The sequence below is a fragment of the Brachyistius frenatus genome, unplaced genomic scaffold (genome assembly GCF_029030835.1).
Source record: "Brachyistius frenatus isolate BFR_SWC_R1_liver_20210118 unplaced genomic scaffold, ASM2903083v1 Contig_74, whole genome shotgun sequence".
NCBI lineage: Eukaryota > Metazoa > Chordata > Actinopteri > Embiotocidae > Brachyistius > Brachyistius frenatus.
The window spans coordinates 1,472,127-1,496,877 of record NW_027210673.1 but is presented as its reverse complement, the minus strand read 5'-3'; the positions used below and the strand labels follow the sequence as shown (position 1 = coordinate 1,496,877).

The 24,751-nt window shown below is 39.9% G+C and overlaps 1 protein-coding gene across 3 annotated transcripts; it reads left to right on the top strand.

Annotated features, from left to right (window-relative positions):
- Positions 1-665: 665 nt before the first annotated feature.
- eps8l2 (EPS8 signaling adaptor L2) lies at positions 666-24,713 on the top strand. Of its 3 annotated transcripts, XM_069708266.1 has the most exons (21): positions 666-857; positions 5,362-5,412; positions 5,900-5,946; positions 11,206-11,270; positions 13,029-13,190; positions 13,780-13,929; positions 15,019-15,098; positions 15,541-15,650; positions 15,771-15,841; positions 15,932-16,058; positions 18,135-18,223; positions 18,317-18,391; positions 19,435-19,583; positions 19,669-19,837; positions 19,931-19,965; positions 20,046-20,151; positions 20,429-20,548; positions 21,548-21,623; positions 21,723-21,894; positions 22,311-22,443; positions 23,727-24,713. In XM_069708266.1, exons 2-21 carry the CDS (start codon positions 5,378-5,380, stop codon positions 23,802-23,804), a joined length of 2,049 nt encoding a protein of 682 aa, XP_069564367.1. In that variant the 5' UTR covers positions 666-857; positions 5,362-5,377; the 3' UTR covers positions 23,805-24,713. The 3 variants fall into 3 exon arrangements, with proteins under 3 accessions (XP_069564367.1, XP_069564368.1, XP_069564366.1); XM_069708267.1 differs by lacking the exons at positions 666-857; positions 5,362-5,412 and having other exon boundaries at positions 5,698-5,946; positions 15,932-16,028; XM_069708265.1 differs by lacking the exons at positions 666-857; positions 5,362-5,412 and having other exon boundaries at positions 5,699-5,946.
- Positions 24,714-24,751: the final 38 nt, after the last annotated feature.

The window sequence follows — 24,751 nt, the reverse complement described above, 5'->3', positions numbered from 1 at the left end:
CAGTCACCACTTTGCTGCACAAAGAGAAACCTGTGGAAGTGAAATGACAACTGGAGAGCCTTCATATAAAACTGATTAAGCCTATGAATTAACAACATCTTATAGATGTGCTTTTTTTAATTGACCGATAAATGTTGGTAAAGACACCCTGGGCACGAGGTCCTCTGCAGTGTGGATAGATACATAGATGGATAGATTGATGGAGGGATGAATAGATGAGTTTTGCTTAGATTTTGGACTGAACAATTCTCTCTCTACAGTCTATTCCTTTAAGTCAAACTGCCGAGAAACTGGTTGGAACACCTCTAAAACTTATGTCCACACATTCAAGTCAAAATTGCAGTGAAACTCTGCTTCACAAGAAGTCCGGCTTTAAATGGCCTTGTTTTCACGAACACTGCTTGGTGAGTATATTAGATAGGCTGCAGCCTATATGTGCAGATGAGTGAGTCACATCCCCAGCATGCATCCAAACTCTCACCATCACATTCAATTGCGAAGCTTACGTCAATCAACGCACCTTCCAAGTGAAGTGTCCGAGGAGCTCCTCCCCCGTCAGGTAGAGTTACCTACAGCGTCATCGATCACTCACCTGCTCTCGCGTCGCCTCCTCAGCGACTGTCTCTCCTCAGTCGACAGCAAACGTCTGTGCGCGGCGTTGGACGGCAGCTGTGTACAGTTTACATTTGGAGTTCAGCAGGTCTCCTTCAAAACAACAGAATACAGATTTCGTTATTTCCTGCGGAGTTAATTGTTTTTTTTCCCAGCCGGCTGCAGGTTGGGATGGCAGGCTGATGATTCAGGCGCTGTCTCAACCACGTTATTACCTTGAGCCTCCAGTCCAGGAAATCACTACTGTGAGTTGCTTTGATGGATGCAAGATACGTTTTCGTTTGTTTGTTTGTTTATTAAACCTGATCATTAAATCCAGTCTGTAGAAATAGGCCTAAATACACGTGGCTTCACACATGACACAAAACTTGCATAAACATGGTGTCACTTGACAAAGCTCACTACGAGTCCCGTCAGTGGCTGTTTTCGGGCTTTCGATCAAACCACATGATCCTCAGCAGAGGGAGTTACTTATGCTAATTGACTTTCTCTTTTTGAGCTTTCTAATGTTGCTCAGGTTCAGCAAAGTTGTCTTGAGTTTGAATTTAAGATGGGTAATTATGTGAGGCTGCGTGGAAGATCTGTGCACCTTGGTTATGGAATTACTTGGCATAGAAGAAAGGAGGCTGACAAGAATAGAAATATATGTTTGGGGTACATTGTTTTATACATCTGGGAATGCAGAGGCTCCTTTTCTTTTTTTTAAACAAAAAGCTCAACATTGTTTGATCAGAGAATCTGTGTTTGCTCAATGGGCTGAGGACATATGAAGTAAACCAAAACTGAGCAGATTTAATATTAAAAAAACAACAACAACACAGCACTGAGAATGATATTGTCTATAATTTATCTAACAAGCTTAGATCTCTATGTGCTCTGATGGTTTGCTGTGTCAATAGAACATGAGGTTCAATTTGTTTTTTACTGTCGTTTTTACAGGCAACATCAATGCTTTGTGATAGTAGTAATATAGTAAGATAAACATGTACTTTGTTTGGACTCGGTTAGGTGTTCACACATGAAACATAAATGAAGCTAGCACCCGAAGAAAAGTCTGCTACAAGGATGAACACCTTGAGGGACTTTCTTCACATTTGGCACAAACTTTCACTTGGACTCAAATAGGATTTGAAAAGATTTTGGTGGTCAAAGGTCACTGTCAACTCACATCTGTCCCATTTTTGTGAAAGTGATGCCATAACTGAGGTACAGAAGGGGAGATGGTGACCATATTTCACTTTTGGTCAGATATTGAAGTGGTTACATTCATCTTGGGCGTCCACTTTGAAACTGGTGATATTATAGATCTTCCCTGCTGTCAAGTTGAAGAGAATCCACATGTGTGTAGCATCAATGCATTCAAATTTGTAGATTCTTTGCAGCAACATTCATATTTCAAGCATTGTATACCGTCTTGGGGAGTTGCGGATCTTGTAATCCCATGTGGAATGGGCCGAATGTTTGGTATGAAGGGTGTTTAATTAAAATTGTAGCTCAATTATGGCTCCTATAATAGATGCTACCTTTATTTACATCTAATTGCACGCACAGCCTTGACAGAGCATTTAGCTCTGTGATGAGAGGAATGTGGTTTCATTTGAGTTTAATGGGTTTATACCTCCTGACATGCTACACATTAACAACCAAAGGAGAAACACTGACTGTGATTTGGTCTCTTTGGTGTCATTTTGTTCTGGCACAAGATTGTTGTTCTCTGCAGGGACTTGGAAGAATCAAATGAATGTTATGTGAACTAACGGGGATCATGTCGGTGAAATGTGACCTGATTTTGTCTTGTGCTGGTTCTCTGGACCCTGATTCAAAGAATGCACCAGAATATCCAAAATAAACCTGTAGCATCATCGCCAGCTATCGTCATAATTGCAATGTGATTCAGACAAATGTCAGTATGGCTTAAAATGCATATTATCAGATAACTGTTATCTTTTATGAAACAATTAGTCAAGGTCATGGGGCAAAGTTCAGATAGCTCATATCAGAGCAAAGCTATGTTGTTGGATACATTTCATAAGATACCACTGTCTACAGTTTATATCGTTTTATAGTGTGACAATGTGAAAAGTGTCGCACTTGTAATTAGACTGATGTGACCTCGCTGTCTGTCTGAAAAATACAAGAGGCTGCTAATGAGCATTAGACTGTACTGAGTCTGTCAGCAGTGACTCATGCAGGTCCAAATGTGTTATTGGGTGTGTGTGTGTGTGTGTGTGTGTGTGTGTGTGTGTGTGTGTGTGTGTGTGTGTGTGTGTGTGTGTGTGTGTGTGTGTGTGTGTTGTGTGTCTCAGAGCTGGACAGCTTATTATATGTAGATATTTATTGTGTTAAAGCTGTTATTGAGTTTTATTTACAATGAGAGATAAAATCTCTCCTGGCAGTGCTTTATAGAACACAGTTCTCATGTTGTGGCATTAAATGTGTTTCAGCCTTCATCTACTATAAATATTTTGTTTAATTTTGTGTACGCTTGATACAGAACTTATTTATTACATATATTTATCATTTGTTAAGTGTTTCTACATTTTATTGTTTATGTTACCTTTCATATAGTGAGTTTATACACTTCCGTGTAATAATACACCAGCTAAATGATTCTTTTGTTGTGCAAAACAGGACATGAAAGTCTCTTAGAAATAACTCTGTTTGCAGAGTCCATTGGTTTTGGGTAGGGCTTCTATAAAATTGTCTGTATCTGTGCATTACCAAAGATAATACACTTTTTAAAAATTGTTTTATCTGATATGCATGTAACGATACTGTATGGAGATGTTGTTTAGTGTTCAAAGTTTCAAACTTTGGATGAATTTGTGAGGATTTCAATGCTTATTGTGTGTTTCAAGCTGTTTCCATGGTAGATGACAGTTTGACAAGTTTCAATCTGAAAACAACATCGTCATATGACTGATACCACAAGCTTAAAATACGAGACCGTACAAGGGAGAACTCTGCTCAGGCATGTCACAGGTCTTAGATAAATTGTTGTCACAGAAAGCGGTATGAAAATTACACGAGTCTAACTCAATTCCATAAATTTGAAAATGAAAGCAGCCGGATATCATAAATATTTGAAAAAGGGTAGAATTAAATATGAGACAGCATTTATAAGAAAGCAAAATTAGCAGCCTGCACCCTCTGCTTCTTGAGCGTAATTATTGTTCTTATTGCATGTCATTACCTCTTAATAATAGGTTGTCATAGTTCAACAATAAGCACCTTACAGTGGACTGAGTGGAGGTGTGCAGTCAGCCTCTTGCCATCAGGTTGACAACACATGACACCCAGCCTGTTCTAGTCCGACTTCACCGCCCTCCTGAAACCTGGCAGCAGGCCAGAGCCGTGGACAATAACATGGAGAGAAGATGACCAGAGAGACAAGGACAGAAAGAGGAAGTCTTACCTTTTGAGCAGACTTCACTCACTAAAGTATATAGGACTAGTTTTATTTGCTTATGGATTTTGTTGTGGTAGTTTTCAGTCAGCAGGCCGTGGTGCTACTGGCGGCCCAATGTGAATAAAATCATATTTTAACATGCATTAACGATGGCCCAGCATGTGAAAGCTGCTGTGATTTGTTCTCTCTTCTGTGGAGATTATCTGTTTAGCGTGATTATGTTTATGATCTGCTGTGAGATAAGCAGGCGTGACCGCACATACTGTCACTCTCCGTATTAACCCTGTGCATATGTAGTGTAGTGCTGCATGCTATCAAAGAAAACAGTTTTAACTTCATAGCATGTCACGAGGAAATGGCTATATGGTAAACGTTTGGTTAAAAAACGGGTACTGTAATGTTAATAGCTATTGTGGAAAGCACACGGTGCTACAAAGTGACACATGGTCAGTTTCCACTGTTTGGATTGCTGTTGGAGAAAACTTAAAATGCTTGCTGGTGCTGCAGCATCCTAACCTCTCACCACCAATTAATCATACAAACTGAACCAGTTGCTCGGGTTAAATACACCTCCATTTTGTCATTAACTGTGAAAAAGTTATCAGGAGTTACATTTAATGAAGTCACCTACTCTGCTGTATTGCATTTCTTTAGGGTCTACAGTATAGTGTGATAGCATGTGCTCAGCCACGGTGTGTGCTGTAGACCTGATACACATTACATAGCATCGTCTGTACATGCCTTGACAGACAAGTCAAAGTCTGCAGGCTCAGAGGGGAAGGCGTGGGAGAGTTTGGTTCTCATTTTCTGCTCATTAATCTGTCAGATTTAGATGTAGATGTAGCCCTGTTACACGATGCTTTGTCTCCTTTGAGGCCATGCTAATTATCAAATAGTCAGCGTGGCTGGGTGTAAAAGCCCGACCAAATTAATTAATAGCAGCTATGCATATATAGTCATCAACAGAGTGGATCTAATTACACAGCGCACATCAGCCTGCTGTCTGCTATTGTGTCAGATCAGTCCCCCAACTACCAGCAGTACAGGCCCAACACCTGGCACGCCACAGGGGAAGAACAGGCTGCCTAGTAGACAATGATACAGCTTTGCATTGCGTCTGCAACCTTAATGAGGTGCCTACACCATGAACTGTATATGAGAGCTTTTCATCAAAGTGGAATGAAAGAAAAATGACCAAATATCTGCTGCAACAAACATTTGAACTGCTTTCTTTCAGACAAATAATGCATGTTTGTTATAGTGGAAAATGTTTCACTTCCTCCAACAGACACTTTCCTCTCAGTCTCTCTGATCCCCCTTCTCCCTGTTTCTTTATCCAGGTGGATGCCTTGAATCATGAGTGTCCTGGGACCTCAGTCGAGGGAAGCCAAGTGAGTGTCACACACACATCCCTGCTCCCTCCCCTCACATATTTACCTTTCTGTGTGTGAGCTAATCACGTTATGTTGAGTTACTGTCACAGGCACTGGAGAATCACTAACCCAGTATGTGGAAGGTGGTGTGGGTCAGGGACTTTGGGCACAGAGAGGCTCTGTTGAGAACTGTTTACTTTGCCTGAGATCCTGGCTCCAGCCTCCCTCCGTGCCCTACACCCCCTCTCTCCCTAGTCTCTCTCTCTCCCTTTTCCACTCTCCCTCTCTCTCCCTCCCTGGTCCATATGCTCAGAATCTCAGGCTAATCTCATCCAGTGCTGGCCAGTCTGCTCCTTATATCTCACTCCTGTTTTTTGGAGGCTTGTGTTCATAAGAAGTTGCAGTGAGGGAGTTTCGGAGGGTTTGTGACACCGACATCCAGAGGTGCAGGGGAGAAGATGAAGGGCTTGCGGCATAACTTCATCTCTTCATCTTGTCATTGCAGTGGAGTCGCCAGATCGGACAGCAAGATCAGCGCCAAGGCCCTCTACGGTAAGGAGCTTCATTGAAGTGTGCCGAGGTGTTTTTGTCATAGAGATTTTTATTGTTGGTTCGTTTTCAAGACATTCAGTTTACATCCCTTTAAAATTGAATTATACCTGCCCTTATTTCTGTAGCATGAGTCAATACAAACTGTTTACAGTTCACAGCTAATAGTTAGGACGTTGTACACTCTCACTTGTCAAGGAATAGTTTTATAGAAATGCGCTCACTCGTCAAATAAGTCTATCCATTCTATACTTAAAGGCGGTCCATATTTTACATATATTTTATTGTCTAAAATTCCAATAAAAAGAGAAAAATTTAACACGAAATGTTGCTGTTTAGAGTAAGAGTAACTTGCATTGTTGTCCATAAACTATTAGAAATACATAAAAGAGCCACATTGTTGCTCTTGGTGACATATGACTTAATTATGTTGAAGGGCACTGTGATTTATTTGAACTCATAAATACCATATTGCTGCTCTAAATACTCAGTGCATCAAATGTGTATAAATCTGCTCGATGCCAAATAAATAGAATATTTACTCTTACTTGCATTTACTTTTTTACTTTTAATACACGTTTCTTGTCTCACTATTTAAAGAATGAAATAATATACTTTTGACTCTTGTTTTCAAAGATTTACAGCTTTAAATAAGCAAATCATGAAATTATTATTACCTCCCGCCTTCTCCTCCAATAAGCTTAAGAATTATTCATAGTGAAGCTGCATGGATTGGCGCTGTCACTGACACAAAAATCACAACATAATTCAATTTGCTATGCAAACGAAATTGTCAGGAAATTCAGAGATCTCACTCGGTGTCATGTTGCTGCATCCGTGTGGCCTCGCAAAACTATCACAGTCCTCTCCCCAGAACACACACGCACACTGATAAGAGGGGGGCAAGGTCCTGCTGTAGAGCTCCATCAAGCTCAGCCTGCTGACACCTCTGTCAGACACTGAGGGTCATGGGAAGGAAGCTGTGCTCCTGAAGGGAACTTGAGTTTCCAGCTCTGTGTCAGGCCTGCGTTGCATGCTGGGAGTAGCTGTCAGATGCATCAGCCGTTTTGTGTGTGTGTGTGTGTGTGTGTGTGTGTGTGTCTGCACTTAGTCATGTTCTTGTGTGTGCAGATTTATTAATGTTGTCTGACCTTCAGTCTTCTCTGCATACTTTGAATTGAGGGATGTGCTTGTGTTATTCTAGTGCTCCATTTATATCTGCATTGTCAAGGCTGCATCGCTGCTCATCACTGCTGTGAAACTCAGTAATACAGTAATAGCATGATGTGACTTTTTTTTTTTTTTTTAAACTGCTGCATACTTGTGTTAGGGTGTGTTTGTGTGTATGTGTGGGAGGGACTGAAATACACTATGTTACAGTGGAGGGTGTGCCTGTTTTTAATGTGTGGTTGGAACAGGGTGGGGATGCCCATGTCTTGCAGATGAATAAAAGGCACATTGAAAAGTGGAAAGGAAAAGGCAGACTCTGCCCCGCTCTCACCTCCGGTCCTCCCCTCATTGCCTCAGAAATGAGCTCACTGGTCGCTGCCAGTACCTCCCTCCACACTGCCAACAGAGAGAAACATTTTACCATGTATCCTAGACCCAGATAGAAACCCACACCAAGGTATAACAGGACAACCGGATTCCCTACATGGCTGCACTGCTCCAAATTTAGAACTACAAGTGGCAAATGGCAGATGACGGTATCGTCGGGATGCAAGACGTTGCCAAACCATCTTACTGTGCACCTTGTTATCTGAAACACTTTTGAGCGATAAATCATCCAAATATCCACAGGATGCACCCACTCGTGTGATCGTTGTGAAATATCCCGCTGTACTGTACGTGTGATGAGCCTGTGCTGTTTTCCATTGACTTACCTCATCTTGTGTGGCAGATGGTCACCACAACCTTCTCACTGCAGGGCGACAGCAGCATGCCCGTCCTTCATAACATGATAGGCAAGAGAGTAGACAACATTGTGCACCATGCATAACAGTGGTGGATATTTGGATAGATATAGGCCCAATCCTTGCTGAATCAACATTAACAACAGTAGAACCATCTCCCATATGCAAACCCCCACATCAATCACTGCAGACAAGTGATGCAAATGATGCACAGGTCCTCCCACCTGATCTGTTATCAGCAGCTTGGGGGTAGAGCAGAAAGAAGCCACATCAGACTCATCATCACTGGACCTCAGACCATCACGCGGCTCTTCTCTTTGAGGAGCATGTCTCTGTCAGGTAAAATGTTTTTGGGGTGAGACTGAATCAACAGGTGGAAATTCTAACAGAGCGACGTTGATCTCTTCCTGCTCTGTAGTTTTTCTTGAATGTTTGTGTTTGCATTGAATTCAGTTGAATCCAGAACTTCTAGTGTCTGTGTCTGTCTGAAGGGAATCAGGCTATGAGATAACTTAGTGTGATAATTTCAGGGGACATATGGTCAAATCTTGTTGACACAGCAGCACAATTCGATATGTAAATGGTTTCTTGCAGTTAAATGAAAACAGGTGAGCTTGTGCCAACACAAGTGCTTATTGTTAAGTAAATGGCAGGTTGGGTGGATTCAGTATTTATAATACATGCTTTTCATTCTTATCTTTTATTTTGTATTGTCTATATTTACTGTGTCTTTATTAATCAAACTAAAGTACCAAAAATGTAACTAGTTTTATTACATTGAATCAAACGTTGTTACTTTTGTTGGCTTTGGGTGGACTCGGGTCAAATATCAAACCTCAGTTTGTTTCAGTGGTACATTATTGGGACTGTGATTGATCAGGACCATGTATGGGTTTGATAATCGGCCAGGGAGCCATGTTTATCACTGGTCATTGACTCTCGAGAGCTCTGAGCATCTGCCCATCTGCCTGCTAAGTGGCTCTTATTGCAAGCTGTCGCAGGACTGTGAATTGATTGGCATGAATGTCAGTCATTAATAAGTCATGGGGCAAGCTCAACTTTCAGAATGACACCTGACGCTTGTGTTTCACCTCAGGGGAGCCAAGCAGGAAGGAATCAGCAAAGAGGAAATGGCAGGATCAGGAAAAACAAATGCTTGCGTCATTCAGACTCTGACACTGGCTGCATGGATATGAAGTATAGGGATGACTTGATATCAAAAAGGGGAAATCAAATATTGAAATGTACTTTGGAGCCTTGATACATTTTGCTAAGTGCTGCGCAAACAGTGCTTCTTTTGTGTTCCAGTCATCATAAAGCACATTAAGCAAGATGTTTCTGTATGAATTGAAAACCTGTTGAAACTGAATGTTGTTTCGGGGGACCAAAAGATACCTGATATGAGATCTGGCAGTGTAATTTATAGGAACATGCTCTCATTCAAATGTAATTGTTACCTGCAGACTATTCACCTGGTAAATAGGTCAGTGAGCACACTGGCACACTCATTTAACATTGGCTAGTTTAAAAACAATGGCCTCAGCCAACAACACACGCAATGCTATGAACAATGCTATTTTGAGCTCCAGTGTTTGGGTGTGGTTGTGACTAGAGATGTCATTCAAGCTTCAAATGGCTCACTGCATTTTACACTTTATTGGTTTAAATCACATGTTATATCTTTTACTGGTTTAAATGTTTTAAGGCTTGTTAAAAAGTCTCCAGGTTTAAAGCTGCTGTAAATAATAATATTTTTTTTTATCTTTAAAGTATTTTAAATGAAAGTACAAAAACTATGTGACACTGTGATAAATGTATGTGGAATTAGCACCAAAATCTGCTGCCTCCATTGCATTTACAGAGCTTTGTAGTGAGTTTCAGCTTGTTGTTCACTGAAGTTTCTCTTACACACCTTGTTTTGGAGTTTCAGAGATGGACAGATGATCATATGATTCTGTGACAGGCTCTCATATGTCTGACCAGGCCAGGCCAGTTTTGGAGGTGGAAACCAGTTGTGGTTGTTATCATGATCTTGAAACTTGAAGCATATGTTAGTGAATTGGAAAACATGAATATTACCATATAAATTCTGGATTTTTCAATGAGGAAGAAGAATCAGATGTCATAGTAAGAATGCAAAACTAGTGTATTGAAAAAACATGCTGTGGCCAAATGCATTAGATTTTCAGGTTTCGTAGGGTATCTTTGGACCTTACAAAACACGTTTGGGCGTCTAAATCTAGAATTCATACCCTAATTATGTCAAAATTTTACACACGTCTAATAAGAGAAAATTTTGAAGTGTTGACATTTTATATCCAAAAGGTCAATGTCCTTGTGACATCAAAATGACTTGCAAAAATGCAAAAACACTTTTCTGTCCATATTGTACATCATAACTCAGGAACAGAAGGGGAGATTGTGACCATATTTCATATTAGGTTAAATACTGAACTGGTGACACTAATTTTGGGTGTCCACCTTGAAACTCTGCTGATTGTATAGATCTTCTGTGCTTGTCGGGATTGAAGATGTGTGTGAATCATAAACATTTCAGAATTTGTAGCTTCTGTCTGAAGGGGATCTTTGCCTTGCTGTCTATTGTGTGGACACATCTGTTATAATCATTGTTCGTCCTGATAAAATAAATAGTTTAACATGTCACTTAATTTCAGCTGCCTCACTACTACACAAGTTGAAGGTGTAGCGGCTGTTAAGAGCATTTTACAATTAAAGTAAAATGCCACAGATGAGGAAGTGCGTAGTGCTGTCATTGATCTTTGAACCTGCAGTAAATCTGAGCCGCAATCTGATTGCTGCACTTGTTCTGCTGAGCTTTTATGCCATTTTGGCCAACATTATTACAATGTGGAGCGTGGTAAATTAAAACACAGACTCATTCATATGAGATTTAATAATTAACTTCTCAGGTCTGTTTCCATTTCCCTCATCATCTGGCAGGAGATTTTTGGTATTTAACCACTATTTATTAGAGGTAGTTTCTCTGCCTCATTAAAAATACCGCATACCAACAAAATCAATAATCTCAGTAAACATGTAAATATAGGGGTCAATACCTAACCGTATAGTTGACTCCGGGATCAACAGCTGCACTGTTAAAAAAAAAAAAAAAAAAAAAACATACACCCATTACTGATGCTTATCACTTCCTTATTGCCCTGTCTGTCTTTTTAGCTCGTACTCAGTATTTACTTTAAATCTATTGTGTCTCCTGAAATGTACAACATGTGGACTTTAGGTCAGTGTTACTGGTGATGTTTTTATAGAAAGATATGCAGTAGAATTACAGGTAGGACTGACAAGATTTTTTTTGTCTTCCCATCAACAGAGCAGCGGAAAAAATACTCCAACTCCAATTTTATCATGCATGAGACATCGCAGTATCATGTCGAGGTAAAGTCTTCACTGTTTCTTTGTTTTTGTAGTTTTGATTTAAGTTAATGAGTTTTAAAAACCTTTAGAAATAAATAAAAAAATATGGCTAAATAAGGATAAAAACTGTATTTGTTTGATGGTTTTAAAACTGGGAGGTAGACAGATCATTGTGAGAGTTACTTTAACATGCCTTACCTTTAGTTGTTATTTAGGTCCAAAAGCATTTTAGTACACATTAATGTGAAATACAGAGTTGTTTAATAGTTTTTTTTTAAGAAACTAAACTATGTTTATCTATCCCAAACATATTCAGTTCTCTATTGGTAGTACAATTTGTCATTGTTATGTGGTACTACAGTTTTGATGAACTTTTTCATATAATTCACTGGAGAGATTATTTTGTCGGAAATGCATGTGCTAGCTGTTCGTATGCCTGGAGACAGGAACGATAAATAGAGGCACTGTAGATACCATAAAATGAACACACTAAAAATAGGATAAATATCATATTTTAAACTGTTTATACAAATGAGCGATGAATCTAATATTTGGGGTGTCCTGACAGCCCAGTAGTTTTAAATGCCACTGCGTCCCCTTTGAGTCCATTCGAGGACCTTTGTTCTGTGTCATTCATGTCTTTCCTCTCACACTTAATGGTAAAATACCCCAATAATCTAACAATATAATAAAAGGCTTAAAAAAAAGAAGAAGAAAATCTTTTACTATTCTATAAATGTACCAGGTTTATAATGTTTAAAAAGTCAGTGAACCTCAGGTGAAAAACAAGATGTAATGGTGTATTGTTTTTTTTGCTCGGCTATAAAAGCTGGCACGCAAGTTAATCTCTTGAATGTGTTTCATTTACTGGAACTCTGTTGCAATAAAACAATCAGGCCTCTGATTGCAGCAGTAGGGAGCTTATGGTAGGAAGACTGAGAAGGAGAGACCTGCTTCATTTCAGGGATGGTTCTGAACTATGTCCCGCGTCTGTGTAGATAGGATTTCTCTTAATGCCTCCCTTAATGCCTTATCACACATGGGCAGGCAATCACAGATAACAACCATGCTGGCAGCGGTCACATGCATGAAAGTGACAGTTTTTTGTATTGGCTAAAACAAGACAGAAACTCAAGCAGCTAAAAAACATTGTCAGCTTAAGGCACTGCGACACATGTATGTTCATAAAGACTGGAAACGGAGAAACAGCTCATCTGGTTCCCTGATTAACACATTATGCTGAACTTAATCTTTTATAAATAAAGTGTAAAAATGACACAATGTGGTACTGGCTATTTCTTGGCTGGGCACAGTAACTTCCTGGAGTCTTGTCATTGTGAGGTTCACACTCAACACGTTACTGCTCCCAGCCAAGAAAAATGCTGTCACATGCTGTTCCTCGTAAATACACAATTTGTTGTTTTTAAAGCTTTTTTGGGGGGATAATTAGCAAACACTCGAAAGGCTGTTAGGCAAAATGTGCCCGTTTAAACAGACCTATGCCTACTGTTGATGGTACATGCTAAGCTAAACTAACTTGCTCAATGGTGTCATGTAACTCGACAAATAAGCACAATAGGCGTATTCCCACATAAGAATATAAGTAGGTCCAGAATGTCTGAATATTAGTTTAATATAGCCAAATAAAAAGTATAATAAAAATGTATTTTTCAAATTACGACTACTTTCCAAAGTACACCTTTTCTACTGTATACTCCATACCGCTGCTGTTTTTAGTTCACTCCAGGTCATAGTAACCAACCACTGTCTCCTCCTCAGCATCTCTCCACATTCATTATGGACAAGACAGAGTCCATCATCACAGTGGATGATGCAATCAAGAAATTGGTTCTTTTGGACTCAAAAGATAAAATCTGGACCCAGGAGATGCTCCTGCAGGTCACTGACAAGGCGGTCAGGCTGCTGGACTGTGAGACGCAGGTACGACTCCACACATCCGTCCACACATCATTGCATTATGTTAACAGGCAATTGATCTTTCTGTACGACCAACATTTTTGTCAAATATTTGCTGCTAAATTTAATATGTCAAAGTCACTTAACTAGTCACTGGTGCAATTTGAAATATCAGGACATGTAACATTAAGCGTCTAGGGTGCTATTGAGCTGCGTTATGTGAATGTATTTGGTGCAAAAACACAAGCCATTCTTTTTTTTAATCTTGGTCCCCAACAAGGATCCCAAGAAACACAATCTAAGCCACAACTCTTTGAGACAAAGTGCCTCAACTCTCACTTCCACCTGACACAGGTGCCAGTGTGCAGGTGCAGGGGCATGAAGCAACGTACGAGTGGAACAAACACTATTTTTCCTAGAGATAAATTTGACTTGCAGTAAATGAAGCCCAGTTCAGTCTATAGATTGAAAAAAGTACACAAGTTCTCAATATGCCAAAATATTCCTTTAATTATGTTTTCTCACTCGTACATATCCTTTAAAAAAGTGCTTGTTGCATCATTTTATCTTAATGCTTGGATGCTGTCTCCATTCCTCTGTGTTTGTCCTGCAGGAGGAGTTGGAGAACTTCCCTCTCCCAACCATCCACCTGTGTCAGGCGGTGCTGAATCAGACACGTTACCCTTCTGTGCTGCTGTTCGTGTGTCAGGACAAGGAGCAGCACAAACCCGACATCCACTTCTTCCACTGTGACGAGGTGGAGGTGGGTCTCAGCTCGAATGTTACAGGCTTGGCACAGTCTGCGTCCTTTACTGTCTTTGCTTTTTGTTTTATGTCATTCATAAATCCAAACTCGTGCTGTTGGAGCATTGGGTCAGATTTGCAACCTTGAACAGAGACATTTGCTTAAAGGAGGATGTATCCCTGACAGGATGTAACACTATCTTACAGCGGTCATATGCATGAAAGTGACAGTTTTTTTATTGGCTAAAACAAGACAGAAACTCAAGCAGCTAAAAAACATTGTCAAATTGTGGTGATTGTTCAGAATCACCACAACAAGGTTCAAATAAATAATTTACAAGAAACTACTGGGCCATAAGCATTTACTGGAGTGAGGATGTGAATATAATGGCCTTTGACTTACCACATGCATTGCCTTTGTCTTAACTGGAGTAATATAATAAATTAAACTTAGTGGTGGCGTGACATCTGATGAGGGTACAATAAAATTGCTGCATTCAGAATCGCAAGTGCTTGAGAATTTGACCATCAATTAGCTGTAGGCTGTTACTAACTACAATGTACTTTTATTCAATAAAGATTATTTACTCTGTATTTATTAAGAGCAGGCATCAAAGGTTGCTTCACAACTCATTATACATGAACAAATTTTTTTAAAGAAATACAAATCTTTATTGTAAGTCCCGCCTGCAGCCTGTTTTAGATACAGTTTATAAAGTTTCTAACACCTGCAGGGAAGGAGTCACAACTGGCAGCAGAAACTTAATCACACTGCTCATCAAGTTTGCTTCAGCCTCAGCTCTGTGGCATAGATATTCAAAGATAAAAAGACAGAATATCATAAAGAGAAAATAAACCACTAATCACCATCATCAACGTTGGAATCCAGCTATTGTGTTGTCAAGGAAGACTTCCCCTCTCCAAATAGATTTAATATGCTCTTTAAATTTGTATGACAGTCACAATAGGATGTAGGGAAACAAGGTAGGAAGGAAAGCTCACTGTGTAATGGCCCAGAGTGAAATTACATGGTGATATAAACTAAAATACTGTTCACATGTTCAGTATGTTAAGTTTAACTTTGTGTGTCCTTCCTCACTCTGTCCAGGCTGAGTTGGTTCATGCAGATGTAGATAGTGCCATTGGAGACAACAAGCATGGGAAGAAAATGAGGCTTCAGACTCTGAAGTGAGATGAGTGCTGCCGACAGACAGACAGACACACACACACACACACACACACACACACACACACACACACACACACACACACACACACACACACACACACACACACACACACACACACACACACACACACACACACACACCCTCTGATGGATTAAGCAGCTACTCAGTTGGGAATGTAAGGAATTTTTGTGTTAGCATTGGAAGAAAAATTCTCCTTTTTCCTCTTTATCTTCTACTAACACTGTTCTCTCCATTAGAAAACCTGCAAAAATGACACTTACTGGTATCACTGTCACAGTTCCTTAACCCTCTCCACCATTTCAATTCTACTGTTCAGCAAAACATGTTTAATGAACAATATTATATTACTATATATTAGTAGTTAGTTAGCTAATATAATGTCAGAGTTCTGAAAGTCTTTATGTCTCCTCCTCCTTCAGGGTGAACCAGGAGAAAATGAAGCGTCACAGAGAGACCATCCTCCCACCCTCGGCCCCTAAGGGCCCCCCACCTGTCGCAAAGGGACGAGTGGCAGCCCCAAACACACAGGGTGAGAATACACATACTGTACATGCACTCAAAAGAACATGCACTGTTCACTGTTTATTATGGATATGCTCTTTCAGTAGTTACATTTATATATCTTGAGTTGTTTTGTGTTTGGACATAGACAGGCGAGCTACTGGACAAAACGACACAGAATCACATGAAAAACTGGCCCAGCGCATTGAAAAGGATGTGGTGAGTAATCTGTCATCACATTACATGGCTCCTCTCATGTCTACTAATACTGCATTCCTCATGCTAAACGGCAGGATTTGTTCTCCTCAGCAAATCCTCAATTGTGCCCTGGATGACATTGAGATCTTTGTGGCGCGGCTGCAAAAGGCAGCGGAGGCCTTTTCTCAGCTCAACCAGCGCAACAAGAGTAAGAAGAATAAGAAGAAAGGACCAGCAGGTCTGTCTCCCTTTCTTCTGATGTGGTGGCACGAATGCAGTGACAATATTTGCATATTGCTCACTTCGCCATGTTTGTGTCTCTTTGTGTCCTGTGGCCTGGGACTCTCATCCAGTAATGTATGTGTGGTAGTGGTGGCCAGTTTGGGGTCCTGTTAAGTAATACAGTGTGCAATTCTCACACTATGGTAATATTATTACTTAGTAGTCAATCTTCCAGAGTGCTGATCTGATGTACTATCCACACATTTGGTGATTTTGATTTATTAATATTAATGTTTTTCTGTTTGAATATTTTTAAAGTCAAAATACTACCATACCAAAACATAGCAAAATTCTGTTTAATTTTGCATGGACTATGAAATGAAGTACAGGTTACATGAGTTAAAATAATTTCCCCTTGTCATTATTGTGTAAAAGTAATAATATTACTGTAAATGTTGCTGAGTCATATTTTACCACCTAAAGCTGGCAGTGGTATGATGCTGTGTTTTTTATGTCAACACACCTCATTCTCTGTGCAGTGAAACATACCGTACATGTAACATGTGATGCTAAAAAAGGAATGTGTTTGTGTGGTCCTGGTCAGGGACAAACACACCTGCCATAAGTGTTATATGTTGACAAATCATTTGGCAATAACAATGTAAAAGTGGCAGAAGTATGTGTTGTCCCTGACAGATAATGAATTCTCAATGTAGAGAATCTGTTTCTCAACTTCGGGGTCAGGGTCCCATGTGCTCACTCGATGAGCTCTAGATTTTTTTAGACTGATGTATTGATTCATATGTTTTTGAATATTTCTCATTTCAAACTCTACCTAACAATGGTTCTTGGGATCAGAAGAATTTGGGGACCTTTTGAGTCACAGATTGAGAATCACTGCTGTGGCACACTTTTTCTTACTCTCTGGCCATGGTGAACTTTTTTTTGTGAAGCTGTATCAATATAATAATCTTGAAGGTTTTCAATTCAATGAAAATCTGTTAAGTCACTATCTACGTGCAGAACGAGGTAACACAATGGTCACTGAGCCTGTGGCCCGCTAATAAAAGTCCTTACATTTGCAGTATGAATTGAACAAGTTGGGTGTGTGTTGCGACATTCCCAGGAAAAATCACAAGCGGTGCTCAGTTAGTGACGCATTTTCAATCATGCAGCAGTGGTTGTTCTGTCAGAGAGGGTAGCCAGTGCTAACATAGCAGGCTTGATCTTCAACTGGCAACCATAGACTGTATATCAAAGGGGACGTAGCTACCAGGTCTGAAAAATTACACCAATGCGAACGTGCCTTAAACTGCAATACTGCTGAATGCCAATAGAGGTTTGCTCCACAAAGGCTCCGGCTCCATTGACTCCCATTCAACATCTCATGAAATACAAAGTCAATATATTTTTTTCCACGTGTCAATATGATGTAATTTGCTAAATCAACCCTGCCTGATTTGTTTTCTGGTAGTCTATTTGAAAATAATTCCATAATTGATTAGATATTAGGCCGTAAAGGTATATTTTGGGGTGTATCTGTTTTAATTGACAGGCCCGGGGTAAAGTTAAGTTTCTGCTATCGGTGGGCGGGTCATAGTATCCTTGGTTTCCCCATCAGATCATGTTGGACCCACCGCTCGCTCCTCCCTAGCTCGTCCAAATATGGTTACTTCTGACCTCATAAAAACAACATGGCGATGGCCAAAACGCCGAACTCGAGGTTTCATAACGGAGTGATGTCTCAGTGAGTGATGTCTCGGCCAGTTGTCACTTACGGCCAACTGACTGATGTCACACAGGCGACATGGTTTGAATCCCTGGGAAGTGAAGTCCAACAAAAACAGCTGCAGTACTGCTTGTCGCCGTAGGTGCCGCCAAACAGAAAGAAACAAAGATCTTCAAGATTGTTACTTTCACAATATTTGTATTGCTGTCCTTTATTTTGCTGGAAACGTAAACCAAATTATAAACATTTAGGTTTATGGCTTTGAACCCTGGCCAGAGACGGAAACCTGTGCCCCATCTGTGATATGTCTGTCTGGTAACTCTGGAGTCTGTGTGTGGTCATTGTTGCTCTGGTTGTTTACAGAGGGCATGCTGACCCTGCGAGCCAAGCCCCCCTCTGAAGCAGAGTTCATTGATAGCCTGCAGAAACTGAAGCTGGCCTTCAACCTCTTGGTGAGATATCACAGCTCCTAACCTTCCTCATTCATCAGCTGCTCTCTCTTCATCACATTCTCACTGTTGTATCTGTCACTGCGCCCCCTGCAGGCCAAGCTCAAGAAACACATACAGAACCCGAGTGCTTCTGAGCTGGTTCATTTCCTCTTCGGCCCTTTGGAGCTGGTAAGAGCTAAAAATCTGTCTGATCTTTGGAAGGTTTATGTGGATAGAGGATGCCAACATTTTAAACACATGGTAATTTTTCCTGAATGTCATCTGCATAAATCCCTATTGCACTAAATAAGTCCTCCATGTCACTGTATACCTAAATGTTGACAGCCCACAGGCTTATAGGATGAGAATACACAAGCCTATTTAAATCCACAGAATAAGAACAGTTCAACACTTGCATTTTTGCCATCAGGCATTATTGCTTTTACACGTATTGTTTTTATTTTTTTCTTGCACCACACCTTCTGTTGCTCTGATAAACTCTCACCAGACTGGAGCGACGTGGCTTTCCACCCTAAGATAGGTGCAGCCGCACTTATATAATGCTGGTTTCCCAAGCTGCAGTGTTCAGCCACACCTTCGATACTGCTGGGGTAGAAATACAGAGCTGTGACCTGGCTGTGCATAGATATTGCATGGACTCTGGACACGTTGGATTTACTTGATCTAGTTGTGATAAAGCCAGAGCAGTAATATTTGAAATTAAATCAACAATCAACCTCAGCATACAGTAGCTCCAGATGCATCTGTGCTCTGCTACTGTGGAAATAAAATGCTTTAAGTCCATATTTTAGAGGATTTAAAAGACATTTTGTCATATTATATCCCGTCTGTTTAACTGTTTTCTTAATGGATGTTGTTTATAGCTCTTTAGTTATTGCTTTAATGCCTTCTAAAAAAGACTGTTTTGATAAACAGCTGAAATATAACGTTCACTTTAATTTCCTCAGACAAAATTGAGCAAGATATTGCACCTCAATAGTTTTTGAGCGCCAAAATGTGTTGTTTGGAGCATCAAGCATCAAAAAACAATCCAGCTTCAAAACTGGTATTGAATGCTTCGTCATTTAGTCGTAGCTTCTTGAACTAAATGAAGAAATCAAAAACATGTTGACTGTAAAGTTTATTAAGACAAAATTTGGATTATACTAGTTGTGTTCCCAATATCACTCTTTCAGTTTGTCTCAGCTGTAAACTTATAAATGTGTCCGCAGGTGCTGCAGAGCTTTGGGAGTCCTGAACTGACGCGTTCAGTCATCTCTCCTCATCTGTCTAAAGACACTGTTGAATTCCTGCGGGGACACCTCACCCCCAAAGAGATGACCATCTTTGAGCTGCTCGGGGATGGATGGACCAAACCCAGGTACATTGTTACTGCTGGCTGTCTGCAAAGATTGGAGCTAAAGGGCTGCCTTCTGACCATCCCTTCCCTCCCCCTCCCCCTGCAGAGCAGAGTGGCCCAGAGATCAGTGCGCTCCTCCTTACTACCCAAAGTTTCGGAACGGCTGGGAGCCGCCGGCAGAGCTCTTCAGGATGGCCCCGTGGGAAACTGAGGGACCCTCCGGACCTCTTGGGGCCCCAGTCAGCCCTGATTATAGGAAACACTCAGCCGAGGATGTAAGGGCTTTTTTAGACACTATCGGTGAATGTAATGACCCAAACATTTAAGAATGTAACTTTATCAGTAAATGTTTTTGTCTGTTGTTTTAGTTTTACGGAACTCACTCCTCAAACTCATCAAATGGGTAAGTAATGAAGTCCTTCACACACTTTTCTGTGTCTGACACCAAAATATGTTAAACTGTGATACCATGTGTCCTAACAGGTCTTACAATGGGATGCCCCAAACTCGCAAATATGCCAAAATTCGCTACCACTTTGTAGCGCGGAATGCCAATGAGCTGTCAGTGCTGCAGGACGAAATCCTCGAGGTCATAAAGTCATATTTTCTAACTTCTCGTGAAGATTTGAACCAATTTTAGATTAAAATGTTGCATCTGACAGAGATGATCCTGCTATGAAGTTTAACATCTTAACTTGCTATAAGTTGCCTTTAATTATATCCTCAACTGTAAAACATGTCCAGTGTCACTGTGAGCAGTGAAACAGTTCCAGCTGTGTGCAGGTCCACAGTGTGGGCTGGACAAGACTTGAACTTGTCTCACACTTTTCAGTGCTGTGAAGTGAAATATGAAATGTGCGTTACAGGTGATTGAGGATGACAAACAGTGGTGGAAACTACGGAATCGCAGCGGGCAAGCTGGCTATGTCCCGTTTAACATCCTGGACGTTGTGAAGGTGGACGAGTCGGATGTCTTCTACAACCAGGTGACCTACTTGCAGTATATACTGTACATCTGTGGGGATGTAAAATTGTCATAAACATTTCTGCTTTGGTTTTATTCTAAATCATTTAACTTGACTGGTTAAGCTTAGGGTCCTCTGCTATTTCTTACCATGAGAAAGAAACAGAGGTACATTGTACTCAAAAGAGCTCGTCTGTTAAGCTTATCTTTTTTATTTTTTCATTAAAAAAAAAAAAAATCCTGCACACAAGTTTTAGATGCATGATAATTACTTTTTGTTCAGATACCAGTCACCGGACCAGAATTCAATGCAGCCACAGGACACATGACTCTCTTTCAGCATTGTGTACAGACTGGGTGTGTCTCTTTTACTTTGACTCATTTTGGTAAAGTTGGAATCTTTATGAGGCATGTTGTCAGGAGGTGTCAGGATGAAGGCAGTCACTAACTGTAGAGGGCTGAGAGAAGGGTCAAGGTATCTCTAGCACTGCTCAGGGATCATTTTCTTCATCAAAGTCGCTGCTTCCAGGTTAAAAGTGCGAAGAATGATTAGAGCACAGGCAACAGATAACACTTTCTTTCCAGTGTGTAGGCGTCAAGATAAAGTAATCGGACTGTACTGTATGCTCAAGTAATATGTTTAATGTTTTAAATACATAAATGTTACTAAATAAAACTAAAGACATTTTTGTTTTACGGGACATATTTGGAAATGTATTATCAAAATCTTAGGTCAGTGCAGCTTTGTGTACAACTTCTCTGTGTTTCCTACACATCATAAAACATTTATATGCAGCCTCATTAAATAAGTGCATTCCTGTAGACGTGTGTTTGTAGGTTCATCAACACCCTGCAGCAGCTGGAGATACTTTTCCATATGTAACAGACACACATATTTTTCCTTTGGCTTCTTGGCAAAAATGTATCAACCAGAATGACATCAAAGACAAACCGGTTTTTGAGATAACACTCGCTGTGGTTGCTTTCTCATAAAGTGTGTTTGGGGTCTCTGTGTGTGCAGCAAGGCTACAGGACGTCACCACCCGGGTCGCTGAGCCAAGGAGACAGCTTCAACAAGGGTCGACCTAAAGACAAAAGTGAGTGAACACAACAAATTAGATAAATTCAGATGCAGAAGTAACAGAAAAATAAGCTCTTGTTCTGATGTCTGCTTCCACCATGTTTCTGTGCTGCAGTGATGGATGAGGTAAACAGTGAGCTATTGATGATGATCACTGCTAACAAAAGCCAGCCGCCCACCAGGAAGTTTCGTGTGGAGCGACCGTCCGGCAGCCATGTACCGCTCACCTTTGACTCAAAACCTGAGCAGGTGACCACATGGCTCAGTGCAAAAGGTTTCGCAAAACAGTAAGTCAACCACAACATTCATCCATCCGCCAAACCAAAATACCTCTCCACATCTAAAAGAGTAACACCCCATGAACGTCTTGTTTTTGCTGACCTCCTTGCTACTTTCAGTGTTTTCTAAAAGTGAAAAGGAACATCTGTAATTAATCGCACCAATATACCTCAGTTGCATTAAATGTCCCATTGAGCCAGTCGTCACATCACACGTCTGCTGAAACACACACCTCAAAGAAATCCAGTTGTTATTGATGACACGTCTTCATGCCATGACATGTGTGCAATAAAACCTGTCCCATTTGGACCTGCTGTGTTTTAGCAGCAACAGTGCACTCCCTACTAAACATTCTACATTAAGAATTACTTTAAATGTATTTTTGATAATATGTAAATATTTTGTCTGGATGTTTTTTCTGCAGGACTGTTGAATGTTTGGGGATCCTGACTGGAGCACAACTGTTTTCCCTGAACAAAGAGGAGCTGAAGGCGGTGTGTGGAGATGAAGGTGGTCGTGTCTATTGTCAGGCCACCGTGCAGAAAGCACAGCTCGAGGTCGGTCACACCATCTGTCTGTGTACACAAACTGCTTACACACCTGTTTCATTAATGATTAGACAGAAAAAAAAAAAAAAAAAAATCAAAAACCAATATATAAATAAATAAATGTTTGTTTGGAGACATTTTGAGAGCTTTTTTATAGATAATGTGTGACTAATCCTCCGCTTTCTCAACTTCCAGTATTTATCTGGGCATGTTAAGACAAGTGGAAATACTCAACTACATAAAAGCTGGTGTCATTTCAGACTCTGATTGAGTCACACTTCATAATTAATACTGTATTAGTCCAAAAAGTTGGTTTGTGCTTTTTGAAATCAGGTCAGCCCTAACTAGAAAGGATTTGTCAATTTAACAATTCCCCGTATGGATAACACAACAAACTGTTTCACAGAATAAATGCTGACAACAAAGTGTAATATAAGTGAAAATATAAAGTTTGTGACCCACTTAAACTAGAAAAAATATTTATTAGCTGTCTATAAGCAACTTTTTTTTATGTTGGGAGAATCTGAAGCACACAGAAAGAGAGCACCACTGAGCAAAGATACACCGGTACAAAAGAAATAAAGAGTAAACTAAAGTGAGGCAATAAGACTTAACTTTGACAAAGCAGTGAGGTATAGAGCAGAATTAAGGCAACAACAAGAAGTCCCACAAAGACAAATGTTTTGGATCTTTCAATCAAATGTAAAAGGAAAAAAGCCTCAGCTTTGCTAAGGAATTACAGGTCCCATGTATTTTGTATCATTACTTTACTGTTTATCTGTCATATGTTCATACATCAAACATGTAGAGACTTGTTAACCTACTACTTGACCAATGAGCTAACTGTGATATTAATGCAATACATACAAACTTTTTTTATTTTTTATTATGGAGTTTGACCAATTCCTTGACAGTCCACAGGATCTGTTACTTTGTTTTCCTCAGTTTTTTTTAAAAACATGTACTGCATAAGCATCAACTAAATGCTATTCAGATTTGTGTACAAACAGGTTTTACTTTGATTTATTAAAACAACAAAAAAGCCATAGTGGGATTTTTTGTTTGTTTGTTTAATGATACATACTTTAGTCTAAAGAGCTTTTAAACCTTTTATTGTTCTCAGAAGAAATTAGCATTCCCTAACCCATTGGATGTCTCTGCCTATGCAAATTTAAGTCTACCTCTTGGCCTCTGTCTTAACTCTTTTCTGTCTACACTTTATAAAGGAGAATAGTATTATTAGAGGGAACAAGAAGATTTAAAGAGACATCGATGTTGTTTCCTTTTTATAGAAGTCCAGTGGAGACTCTGAGCTGCAGGAGATCATGAAGCGGAGGCAGGAAAGGATCGACTCCGGCAGCACAGACTGAACCTGGTGACCGACATGACCCATCCAGATGTTCTCCTCCCGCACCGCCTCCCATGTGAAGCAGCTTCTCAAATCAATCTACTGTTAATTATGACCTGCAGTAGAAAATTCTGAAATATTGTATACATTTTTAATTGTATATTTATTTTGTATTATGCAATGTGTATGTAGTCAAGTGTTTTATCTAATTACGTTGATTTTGTTCTTAATGTCTCATCAAATTGTGTTGTTTAAGAGAGTTGCTGAAAAGAGGAACATATGAATATATGTAGTTTGGTGTGTGTGTGTGTGTGTGTGTGTGTGTGTGTGCGCGCGAGCGAGCGCATGTGTATGCATGACGTGCATGTAACGTACATATTTGTACGAGCAGTGCGGTCAATGTTTATGCTCATTGTTAATATTACAGCTGTTTACTAAATTACTTTGTGAAAACGTAGATTTTAGATGTTTCTAAATCAGTGCCAGAATGTTTGACACATTTTCTGATATTTAGCCAATTATTTTCTTATTACCGTTTACAGGAGCAATAAATAATAAAACCTGTTACTTCTAGCAGGTATCAGAAGTAGTCTCATCCTGATTGGTGAATGCTGATCACCAGTAAATATTTATACACATAATCTTTCTGTTTATTTTCAGATTTCAGACATTCTGGCAAGCTTACCAAGCAATAATTCTGCATGAAATCACTGTCAGTAACAATTCTTGTGTTTTTAGCAGCATGGTATTTTGCAGTTTAAACTGCACCGACAGGTAAAATAAGGAGAATATGCAGAAATATGTTGTTCTGGAGGAATAATTAAATGAAGATTTAGAGGAAAACATTCCAGGGGTTGTAAATATTTTGGGGCACAGTGTTTAAAAAGACAGTAATTAAAAAAATAAACGTGTTCAATATTTTACAACATGACTGTTTTTGTGCACGATTCTTGTGTTTGAGCAGAAATG

Excerpts from the sequence above, each read along its gene's own strand:
- eps8l2 (XM_069708265.1), top strand. The coding sequence starts at position 5,853 with ATGAAGGGCTTGCGGCATAACTTCATCTCTTCATCTTGTCATTGCAGT. Across the intron at positions 15,099-15,540 it reads ATGAGGCTTCAGACTCTGAA|GGTGAACCAGGAGAAAATGA; the intron begins GTGAGATGAGTG and ends CTCCTCCTTCAG. Across the intron at positions 16,059-18,134 it reads TAAGAAGAAAGGACCAGCAG|AGGGCATGCTGACCCTGCGA; the intron begins GTCTGTCTCCCT and ends GGTTGTTTACAG.